The following is a 12,033-nucleotide window of genomic DNA, read 5'->3' on the forward strand; positions in this document are numbered from 1 at the left end:
CCCAGCACATTTACTCTAGAGTATAAAATTAGAGGGGAAGATGCTGCCCTGAATATCTTATACTGGGAAGGGATTTAGTTTTTTGCCTCTCCCTATATCTGGGACTAGTACTGTATAAGAGGTGTTGATGGACTGGGACAGGAATGTACCTACTCCACCACTTCCTTTTATCCCCCAGCAGAAGTCCAACCATGCTGTCTGTAGATTTCTTTATAAAGTTTTTCTATTTGAAGTAATATTTTCAAGTCCTGGGTGGATGTTATATTCAGCAGAGAGATCATCACATTATTGTCCCCTGTCCTGAGATGTCTGCCTGTCTTGTCTGCCCATCCCAGGGCAGGGACATGGGCAGATTTTGACCTAAATTGCTGATATCAGTGTCAAAGTTTCCCTCAGTTTCTGTAGGTCATGCAGAGGATTTCAATCCTTGCTGTCATGTGGCCTGTGAAGTATCACACACACATCTCTGACACTATGACAGCAGTAAATAAAACCAAGCAACACCCACTGCTTGTTTGGGCTGTTGACATGTCAGGATGATGATCTGTGTGTCTGGAGAAGCTGAGCAGAAGGCTCAGGCAAAACCCTCTGGGAAGTCAAAATTAATTAGAGGGCTTTTCCATCTCCTGCTCTGAGATTATTAGTCTTTTAACAGCAGCAGTATTACATTGAGCAGCTCACACATTTCTAATTTTCCCTAGTCCAGCTTCTAAACTCCCTCAGGAAATAATGAAAAGAAAGACGAGACTAAATGGGCTCAGCTGAATATCCAGCACAGGAGGAAGCCCAGCATTTTACCAGGTTCTGGGATGTACATTTTGGGGAGCCACACACACCACACACACTGGTGTGCACAGCAAGCTGCAGGTGGAGCGGCTTGCTCCCTCCAGTACCTCCCTCTGCCACATGGTTACATCTTGGCAGAATTTCTTCCCCCTTGCTTCCTTTTCTAGGATAGAAGGGAAAATAAATAGCCTAGAGCTTTTTTTTAAGTGTTCAGGTAAATCCTTTCTCTGGCTAATCAAACAGGTACTTTGAAGCCTCTGGTAATGCCCTTGGAACCACACTAAATCCTGGGATTGGAACTGATGTTGCTCTGGTATTTCCAAGCAGTTTGCACCAGACTGGCTTTGGCTCTGCAGGTTGCAGGAATTTTCCCCACTGCAGGAACAGAAAATTGAGAATTCTCCATAAACCAGGCACAGCTAGAAATAAATCTGAATATGATTATTGGGAGAATCCTGGTTTCTTGGAAGTCAAGGAGTCAAGGGAAACCTGTCATTAACTTCATTTGACTACTGTGACACAGCTGATAAGGTTTGTTTTTTTTTTTTTTCCAGATGATGTTTTCAGATCTTTTATGAGGGATTCTCTTACAGGAGAGAGAGGAAGGGAGTGACAAATGTTACACGTAAACTCTGTGTCTGCATTTTTTAATTGTTTGCTATTGATAGGAGGATCAACAGGAATGAGAATAATGGGTATCAATGTTTGTGTCATTATTATTTGTCAACAGAAGTACATACAGATAACAACTTTGGGACCTTCTTTAGAATAAAAAAATATGTATCTTCCTGTATTTCATACACATGGTTTCAGTGCATAGAGCTAACCTGGAAAACACTGCTTCAAAAAAGACAAATAAAAGTAAGAAAAGAGCAGAGTATGTGGAAGTTTTTCTGATGATTTATCTCATAATAAAACATTTCATTACATTTGAACAAATACAGTCATGCTTAAAGAATAGAAAAAATAAATTATCTCCTGCCAGCTATTTCCAGTAACCATAAAAGTCAATATCTTGACTCAACTGCCTTTACTCAGTAAGGCACCAAACCAGAGGGACTCAAAGAATAAAAGGAGACATTAATTCAAGTGTTCATTCGTAATTTAACTGCCTGTGAAATGTTCCCTTTACCAAATGGAAATGAGGTTGCTCGGCCCATAAGCCATCCTTTCACAGTCTTGCAGGGTTCACTTCAGAAGCCTTGACAAAAATATACAGAAAATACAATTTTCAAGTGTAGATGGAAATCCCCAATGTACTTTATCTGACAGCTACTGCATTACAAAACAGAATTACAATTTGAAAGCCTTGGGCACTGGCAGGCCTCTGATGTCAGCTATATAAAACCACACTGACAGACAGTTATTACCAAGGTTAATCTCTGAGAATTAGGACAAGGCAGTCAGTTTTAATATGTCAGAATCAGCTAGGAGCCCATCTGTATCTACTGCGGTCCTTACTTTCTTAAATCCAGTTATATAAAAAGATTTTTAGTCGGAAGTTGTAGGTGGGTTTTCAATGAAGACACAATAAAGTTGCAATCACCCCTTATCATTAATTCAGTGTAGATCCTCAAGGCATATCTGCATAAAGACCTTGTGGAAATAAGCATCCTTTCAGTGATACCCAGCATCTCTCACAAACAATGGGCAAAATTTTCATGTGTGGGGCTATTGCTTCTCCTACAGACATTTTTATTGACTTCAGCAGGAATGAGGAAAGGACTTAGAACCTTTAGCTGTGGATGGGGGGATTCTGAGCAGAAAGACACCAGTGTGATTAGCAACAGATCTCATTTCAGACTACCATGAGAAATGTTGAATGTAACCATTGTGAGCAGAAATGAAAATAAACAGACATTTTTATCAAAATCACATGGAGGGAAAACTTTACTAGATATGAATTAATTAAATCAACAAACCACCAAATAATTTGGAAAAGTTATGGAACAAGGAAATATTCTCAAAGGACAAGAGTTTTTGTAGGAGACATAAATGGCCTAGCTTACCCTTCTCTGAAACTATATTAAAGATTTTCTATGATGCCTTTCAGTAAGAGAAGGAATTGCTCTGTGTTATTGCTAATATGCCTGTGACTGTACAGTTGATATTTGCATTTGCATCCATTTGAGCAGGTTTCTGCAGGTCATGCCAGATGCACAGGGGGTGCATGAACACATCCAGCATGAAGGAACACACTCAGCTGTCTGAACAGCAGCATGGGTTCCTGTGCATGTGCAGGCACTTGGGATGTGGTGCTGCAAGATGCAGAGACTCCGTATCTCCCTCTGGCCTGCAAAATTCCCCTGGGGATATCTCCCTCTGGCCTGCAAAATTCCCCTGGGGATTTCAGCACCATGCTCAGGGATACATCTCCCTGCCAAGGGCTGGCTCTGCCCCTGCCAAGTCAGGACACAGCAGAGCAGATGGATTGATTACTAGTAGGTAGGTGGCAGATAAGGTTACTACTAGGAAACAAGTTTGAGCTGTGTCATGACACCTTTCACAATAAAAATGAATCTGCAAGATACAAAGGTGAAGCAATCATTAAAAGGACAGTAATTACTGAAATGATAGGACAGTTACATAAACGCTGGAGCAATGAGTGCTAGTAATTAGGGAATTTGTACTTACTGGCATCATCCATAAATTCAAATTCACCCCCTAATTCAGCACTAGTCAGGTGGTACTGGTCAGGATCAGTCAGGGCACTCAGCAGAATCAGCAAGACCACCGAATTTATAATCTACAGAGAGGAAAAAGGGAAAAAGATCAGTCTGTGAAAGTAATCCATGAAAAACCTCTGGGCAGCACACACCCACCATGTTTCACACCACCTGATAGAGACTGTTTTCCAACTGTACAACTGTAGTATTTAACTAACACTGTAATTCATTTCTTTAAGCTGGTAAACAGGACTGACTTCTTCCCTCAGCAACAGCATGAAAATTAAACAAAATGTAGATTACCTCTTTTCATTCTGACTCTATTCCACAGCAGAAAAGTTACTGCTGCTCTTTCAGACTATAAAACACATTAGCACATTCACCAGTCCTTCTGAGATTATTACAAATGGGTGCTGAAATCAAGGACTATCAGCATGGCAGAACCAGAATTGGGGACAGACCCTGTAAAACTGCTGGATGACCAAAGAGGAGCTCAGTTACTGGAAAGGGCTGTGTTCTAAGAGGCCATGAGTGAGGTGCTGGCTCAGGTGAGCTGCTAAATGAGGAGGCCTGGGGGGTGGCAATGTGAGCCCCGTGTCTGATGCTCACATTCCTGTGTCTTATGGCACAGATGGACATTCACAAGGCCTTGGCTATGAAATGCAGTAAGTGAAAGAAATGCCAAGAATACCAAGTGATCCAGCAGAAGCGGATTGTCAACAATCAGCTATGGACGGATTGGAGAGGTAGCCAAGAGCTGTATTTTAAAACAAATCTGAACAAAATGCTCATATTGCTTTGAAGTGAAGAGAGCTAATTGCAGAAAAGAAGATTGCTCAGCATGAAATAATACAGCCAGGCTAAAAGCTTATTCTACAAAACTAGGAAGATAACTGGTGAAGAAGAAAAAGGAAAGGAGAAAGCTGAAAACAGTACGCTTGGAAAGATGGATTTCATTGCTTTGGTTCTCACTTCAAAGTCATCCTAATCTGATCACAGGTTACTAACAGCAACAAGAAGGTATAGGTGTAGCACAGGTTATTTCAAGACATAACAGGCTAGAGACTTTCTCAGGTAAGATAAATCCTTTTTGATAGGGAAATTCCATCAAGTCCAGCTGATACCAGATCTGTTAGCAATCTTTGAAAACTGCTGAGAATAGATTGAGTTCACAAGACAAGAAAAGAGCAAGCACAGTTTATGCAATTTCAAAGCAGGAAGATCATGTAACGAATTTCTAGATAGACTGAGAACAAAATAAGAACAGATAATCAAGCAGTCTCCCCATTAACACTTCAAATTTGTACGGTGACAAGTAACAATCACCATGGGCTTGTCAAGGACAAACTGTAAGTAATTTATCTTATTTTCCTTCTCTGACAGAGCAAGAGGCCCTATGGATAGGGCAGAAGCAGTAGATCACATCTCTGCATCTTAGCTCCCTTTTTTGACATTTTGAGATTCTCACAAATGAGCATGGAAAACCTGGTTTGGTTGAATGTGCAGGAAGGTGAATGCACTGCCAGCTGCATAACTGTACTGAAAGAACAGCTGTGACAGATTTAAGGATTCACAGCCAGCAAAGATACATTGGTTAGGGTTTTCCAGTGTCATTGAGAGACTTGTTAAGTCACTTGTAACCTCTACCTTTCTCTAATTTGCAGACAAGTTGTAAGAACTTTGTGAAATAAGATTACAATTATTTTGACCAACTAGAGCAGAATTCAGACAACAGAGCACAATTCAGCTCCAAAAAGCATAGAGTTCAGCTTTGTGGCTACATGGTGCTGGGCAGTGCTGCAGAAACCTGGGCAGTAGATGCACAAACTATCCTCCCACTTGCCCTCCATGGGCCTCTGCAGAAAGGATTCAAAGTCCTTCTAAAATGTACAAGGAAAAACCCTGGGGAGGATCCTGCATCAGAGCAGAGGGCAGTGAGACATCTGGAATGTAGGACAGGTAAGGAACAACCAGGGGTTGCTTAGCAAGGAAAAGGCAGGCGGAGATGCTCTCAGTCTTTTATGAGCAGAAAGGTGGGGGAAAAGAACAAGGCAACAGATCAACTGGCTAAATAGATCTGAATTACAGCCAAAGAAAATTTAAGTTAATGTGGCGAACAATTAGAAAAGAGGCAGATAGAGATTGTCTGGAGGGGGTTAGAGATTGTCATTACTGCATTTTTACATAGAGTAATTAAATAGCTCTGTGTGGGGAATGCTGTAGAATGGTCTTGTCTTTCTCTTGGTTTTGAAGACATCAGATGGTTATCAAAATTCAAAGTACATTCCATAAATCTTACTGGGTTTTAGCATCATGTATAACTCCATATCACACTTAGTTCTTGTTTTATACTCCTTTGTAGAAAGCTAGAAGATATAAGCCAGTAATAAATATGTTACCTAAGAAGACTACTCAAAATATCCAAGGAATCAGAAACAATAAATGCATAGAGTGTTGCTATTTAAAGACATATTTTTGGGTACAGATATAGCCATGAAAATTCATAAAATACTGATCTACACACTCTACTTTCTCCTTATGGATATGTCCTGATTCAGATTATGTGATTGTCAGCATTGCCTTAAATTCTGTATAAGACATAGATTGTGTTTGCCTGATCTGAAGTCTGCTGCAGTCAGTAGGAATCTCTCTAATGCTCTTTAGTGCATTACTTTTCTATCAGTTTGTTCTCTAGAGATGCTCATAATCATCTGAGCACTTTCCAGCTGTGCTGTCAGCAGTGCAAGTGAAATACACCATGTGCTTGTTTGCTCCCTCTTTCTCCCAGAAATGTGTGCACAGTTGGGTGTATTGTGTTCATTAGGGTTTTCCTTTTGTTTTGAAAGTGATGTGACTGTTGAATTTTGAAAAATGTTCTAATGCATTCATTATGTCTGTCTAAAAACTTCCTGATGTAATGTTTTCCAAGGACACACAATCAAGGACAAGAGCATAAAAAATTATTCCCTGTTGGTATATGCAGTTAGTATGAGAGTTGAAATCTCCATTCTAGGAAAAGCAAAAGAGATTCCTGTGCTCTTTTGATAGGGCCAAAATTTCCTTCAAGATGTTTTACACTTTTTCAGCAACAAATTGGGTAACAACCAATCAGCAATGCTTAGAAAGCATTTTAATTATGCAAAGCTGCAGGAAGCTGCTAAACCCTGTACCTTCCCAGTGAGACACACTGTCCTTCTTTCATGGATGGAGAAACTGAAAGGTGTCCATGGCCATACACCAGTGGGGTTGCAGCAGGATGCTCTCCCTGGAATGGGGCAAAATAACTTGAACAGTGTCCTGTTTGCAAAGCTGTCAGTGGTAAACAAAGAAGGGGATTCATGCTGCCTTTGGTGTTGAACAATAGCTGAAGCCAAGTCTGACTCAATCCCGAAGTTAAACACTCTGATAGTGAGATAACAATGTGGCAGACCTGCTAAAATACCTGGATAAAGGAACAAACGAGTGCCCCTGCTGATAGTTTATCTAAAGCTCTGAGCTGACACAGCTGGGCTGGAGGCAGAATGGCTGACAGACAATCACCCAGCTCCAAATTGAACAGCAGGGCCTTCTACCACAGCCCTTCCTGCAGTGCATGTGTGGGCACCTCTCCCCTGAGTGGGGATGCTCATCAAGGTTACCTTTCAAGGCTGAGTGAAAGAAACTGGCCCTTGGTCACTGATATGGGTGGGTAACATCGATCTGTTAATAACAATTAAATATCAATTAATAATTTTTTTGCTAGCTTTAATACAATTGTTTCAATATTGCTTTGTGGTGTACTATAATAGTTGTTATATCTCCTATACTGTGTTATAGTGTATAATAATATACTGTGTTATAGTATATAATAATTCTGGCTACAATAGTTTTGTCTAATCATTATAATAATAAAACCATTATATTTATTTATTTAAATATATCTGGTTTGCTGTCCTTCATCCTGTGGGACAAAGTTGTATAAAGGTTCAGTTATACCTATATAATCCTTTCGACATAAACTGTTGATGAAGTCTGGGGTTAAGACTGGATCCAGCCATACCCAGACTCCTCTAGGAGGAGTTTAAAAAGCAAGGGGATCCTTTCTACACCCTGTAACTCAACAGGAGGGTTTCTTTAATAAACTTTATCAGAAGCTCCCACTCTGCCCCTGACAGGTGCTCAATAAGAATAAAATGCAAGACTTTGCACTGTCAAGTCAGGACTGTGACCACAGGGTCCTACAGCTGATAGCACCCAGTGCTGTCAGGGGCTCAGGAGAGGAGCTCCAGGGACACTCGGCCTTATCTGACCTGCACAGCCCCAACCTGGGCCTGTCCCCACCCCTGCCCATGGCCCAGAGCCCATCCAGGGCAGCCTGGGCTCACCAGGCCCGCTCCCAAGGGTACAGGACACGCCAGTCCCCAGCCATGCTCCCTGAGGACCCTGCAAAGGCACGCTGCAGCTGGTCTCCAGCTGTGGCCCTGGCCCCAGCCCTCTCTGCTTTTGGTTGGCACCCCTGGTTTGTCCCCTGCCCTGCTGGGGCTGGTGTGATCAGCCCCAGTTCTGCCTCTGGGCTCAGTCCCTGCAGGATGGTGTTCAGAGCGCCCTAACAACACACTGGACAAAGAACCTACAGAAAGTCCTAAAAATGCCCAGCTGTGCCCTTATTCTGATATGGAAATAAAATAATTATCTTTAAAAAATCCAAAATCTTACTTCTCTGGCAGCCGGATGGAATTACATCCACTTTTTTAATCAATGAAGGGGAGGAAAATAATAAATAATGCTTTATAGAAAATAATAAATAATGCTTTATAGAAACCACAGAATGTATGAAGCCAAGGAGAAAGAGGAAATATGGAAGAGACATCCAGATGTTGGAGCAGTAACTGGAGTTCTTGCTATGGGCTTATAAAACATAATTTCAGATTTGAGTAGAAGACACTTTAAGCAGCAACAGCTCTGTGAGAAAGGTGCATGCAGGCATGAGCATGAGCAGGTGATGAGACTGGGACTGACCACCAGCCACTGATGCTGCTTCCACTGCACTGTGATAAAGAACCAGAAGATCAGGCACAATGTGAGGCAGTTCTGCTGGAGAGGATGTCCAGTGTTTAGGATGCAAGGACACAACCTCATGTCTTCCACAGGCAGCACCCAGCAATTATAAACTATATAATGCACGAAAATTTCAGACTTCTACAGTCAATAAGTCACCTTTTCTCCATGTCTTTGGTTACAGAGGTCAGCAATGAACTGTGGTGACCCACGGGAATAAAATGCAGGGGAGAGGTGTCAGAAACCACTGCAGCAACAGGTGATCAGAAAACAAATATCACTGTCATTTCAGACCTTTTGTAGAAGTGCAGATGCATGGTATCTACCCCAGCTTATCTAAAATAAAATTAGTTCCAGTAGCTCCTAAGAGCCTGCCATTAACACCAATCTACTGATGATCCCTAACTCAAGCAGACAGAGAAATGCTTTGGCCAGCAACTTACACAAATGTCTGTAAACACTGAAAGAATGGAGTTACAATGGCTTGCCAGGAGCTACAATGGCTTTCAGTCAAGAATCGAAATAAAATAGCTTTGTTAAAGGAGTTTAAGAAGAAGAAATATTATGCTCACTTTAAATCAATACACTGCATTAAAAACAGTGATGTTTCTATTGAAGTCTACAGGTTCCCCTCAACAAATATTCTACTGCAGCTCTCCCAAGGCTTTCTAATGCAGTGAAGAGAAATACCTATATTTACAGGAAAAAAGAAGAGCTCCCCCAGCTTTATTTCCATTGAGGGTTCAATCTATAACTGAATCCATGCGTGTAGCAGTCTGAGTGTTATGGGTGGTGAAAGATATTTGTTCAGTTGTAATTCTGTGACTGCTTTCAGCCTCACTGAACTCAAGAGAGATCCACTTAAGCACTCTCCTTAAATCTCAGCATTGGTGGTGAACTAACTCCCTGCCTATGTCCCTTTTTGCAGTTCCAGAGCTGCTTTCATGACACTGGGAAGCCCTGTAATATGTAGGAACTGGCACACACACAGTTCTAGCATATTTTTAGTACCCCTCAAAACTGGCATGGTTTAGTTTGTTGTCCTCTACAGAGATACTAAGGAAGCAAATTGCCAAGGACATTAATTTTAGTAGTAAGAAATCCTAAACATTTTTAGTAAAACTTAAGAAAATCTCAAGCAGAACCCCTGTACCCTCTTCTCTCTCTCCAAAAAACTCTGTTCTATACAGAAATGATAGAAACAAAACATCAGTCTTAAACTATTTTTGCTCCTTGAAACTAAACAGAAGAGTATTTTCTAGCACCTGGATATTTGAAGTCAGTATCACTATCAGAAGAAGTAAGAATGAATGGAAAATGTCTATTTAAGAATCTCAATGTCTAATTCACCCTATCTACCTTTCCCTTTTCACTAGGCATGTTCTTTCCATATTTTCATTTTTTTCTTTAGGCATAAAAGATCTTAAGAAAAGCAAGAACACTTTTGTTCATCAAAAGGACAAAAGAACTCTACAAAGGAAAAAAAATCAGGGTCAGGATTTAACCAGCTCATGGTAGATTTGCACTATCTGGGGTGCATTTCCCAAACTTCTCTGTTAGTGTAGATAATGAATTAAGGTTTATTGTCCCATATAGGAAGATTTTTCTGTCCGTTTTCTGTCTCCCTGTTAGACAAAGTTTTGTGTTTGTACGTGTTCATTGGGGGCTTTTTCTGAACTCTGACTGAAGAAGAAACAAGGAGGCAATTTTATCAATAGAGGTTTTTAGCTGAGTGCTGTGAAGAGCAGGCAAATAGCACATAAGGAACAGGAAACAAGCTGTCCCTTCAGTGTGCCCATGTTTCTTGACGAGTCTCCCTGCAGTGATTCAATCCCTTTCCCTCTGGAGGCACAGGAGCCAGCACAGCACAGCCAAGGTGTGAACTCCAGGAGAGGAGGAGCAGGAGAGCCCTGGCTGTCAGAGCAGACACCTCTCCCTTTTCCCTGCTGTGTAAGCCTTCTGCCTCATGCTAATGAAAATGTTTCAACTGCCCAGGGCCTGGGGACAAGCTGCAGATGTGTTAGTGATGCACAACTTAATGAGTGCTCCAAGTTAGAAACCCAGACACCCTCAACTTTCATCCTATCTTTTCATCCAATGGAGCAAAACAGCCTGAACAGAAACAGAGAGAGGGACACTTGAACTTGGGTTAAAAGGGAATCCTTCACTCCTCTGACCAGTGAAACACATTATCAGGCATTATAACTGAAGCCAAAAGGTTGAAGGAATTCAGAAAAAAATTATTTATTTACTAAAAGGAAATGCAAGTGTTTAGTCATATCACAAAAGATCTGAAAAACAAAATATAAGCCTTCCTGCTTCAGGTGACTGCCCAACCTTAACACTACAGGATAATAAAAGAAAATGTTGTCCCTGAACAAGCTGTTCTTTCTCTCTGTGTGGTTTCTCAAAGCATGGTTCTAGCTGCTATCTGAAATACTGCACTGGAATAGGAGGAGCACTAGTCAGATCAGAAGTAGCAATTAGGATTTTATATTCTTTAATTTGGAGAAGATAGGGTAGAGTCCGCAATTCTTGTCACTATTTTTCCATACTACTTATGAGAAGGCAAAGAATCATCCAGGCAGGCTCAGACTAGCATATTGCAAAGTCCATATTATGGAGAGCATATAATAGAAAGCTGCATAAAGTATTTCAATCAGCTTTTATACATAATTTCAGCTTTGATTGCTATGACACTCAACATTGAACTCTAAAGATTATGCTGATTAAATTGATATAGGAAGTCCAGAATAATTTACCAGCACTCTTCTATACAAATGACTCAACTGCTGCCTACTGCCAATCTTTTAATAAGTTTAAAACCCAAACCACAAGAGGTCTGTTATTAGTGAAATATGGTAATGCTTACATTTATTTAAAAAAAAATAGATGGACAGATTGTGCAATATGCACAAGAGGTTTCTGGCTCCCTAGAGATAGAGTTTAGTTTGTTATATAGTTGTGAGAGACTGAAATGTTATGGTGTGTGGCTCAGATATTGTTATGAAGGACTTTTTGCCCATTAGGGCAAAACTGTATAAAGAAGCTGCAACCACCAAAGCCTTCCTCTATCTGAAGATGCCTCCTGAGGGTAACTTGGGACTGTGAGTTAAGCTCCCTAAGGGAACTTGGGATAAGATAAAGGTGACGCTGTTGTTCAGTCATCTCAGGTCTAGGGAGAAGGAGACAGACTGAAGGAGAATGAACTATCCCCAGAAAGCCAAACCCAGCAGCTGTCCTGAAAAGCAGCTCTGGCTGGGATTGAGGCGGGGAGGCCACAGCCCACAGCCTCATCCTCTGAGTCTGCACAGACTCTCCCCAGCCAAGGGGGCAGGAGGAGTTTTGGGTGTGTGGCACAAAGCAGAGGCAGTGAACAGCCATCCTCCCCTACACCAGCCCCACAGGCCACATTCATGAGAGGCAGCTGAGGGGGTGCCATAATCCATCACAGACCCCCCAGAGTGCTCCCAGACTCATTCCTGGGGCCTTGCAGCAGAGCACTGCACGTGATGCAACTGCTCCAGAGCCTGTGGCAAGAGAC

At 41.5% G+C, this 12,033-nt stretch overlaps 1 protein-coding gene across 1 annotated transcript in view; it reads right to left on the minus strand.

The window, feature by feature from the left end:
- Positions 1-12,033, minus strand: part of LAPTM4B (lysosomal protein transmembrane 4 beta) — a 58,798-nt gene that overhangs the window by 37,559 nt on the left and 9,206 nt on the right. Inside the window, exon 2 of the mRNA XM_058809100.1 lies at positions 3,421-3,532. Coding sequence (XP_058665083.1) covers positions 3,421-3,532 — 112 coding nt within the window. The remainder of the gene's footprint in view (positions 1-3,420; positions 3,533-12,033) is intronic.

The sequence above is a fragment of the Ammospiza caudacuta genome, chromosome 1 (genome assembly GCF_027887145.1).
Source record: "Ammospiza caudacuta isolate bAmmCau1 chromosome 1, bAmmCau1.pri, whole genome shotgun sequence".
NCBI lineage: Eukaryota > Metazoa > Chordata > Aves > Passeriformes > Passerellidae > Ammospiza > Ammospiza caudacuta.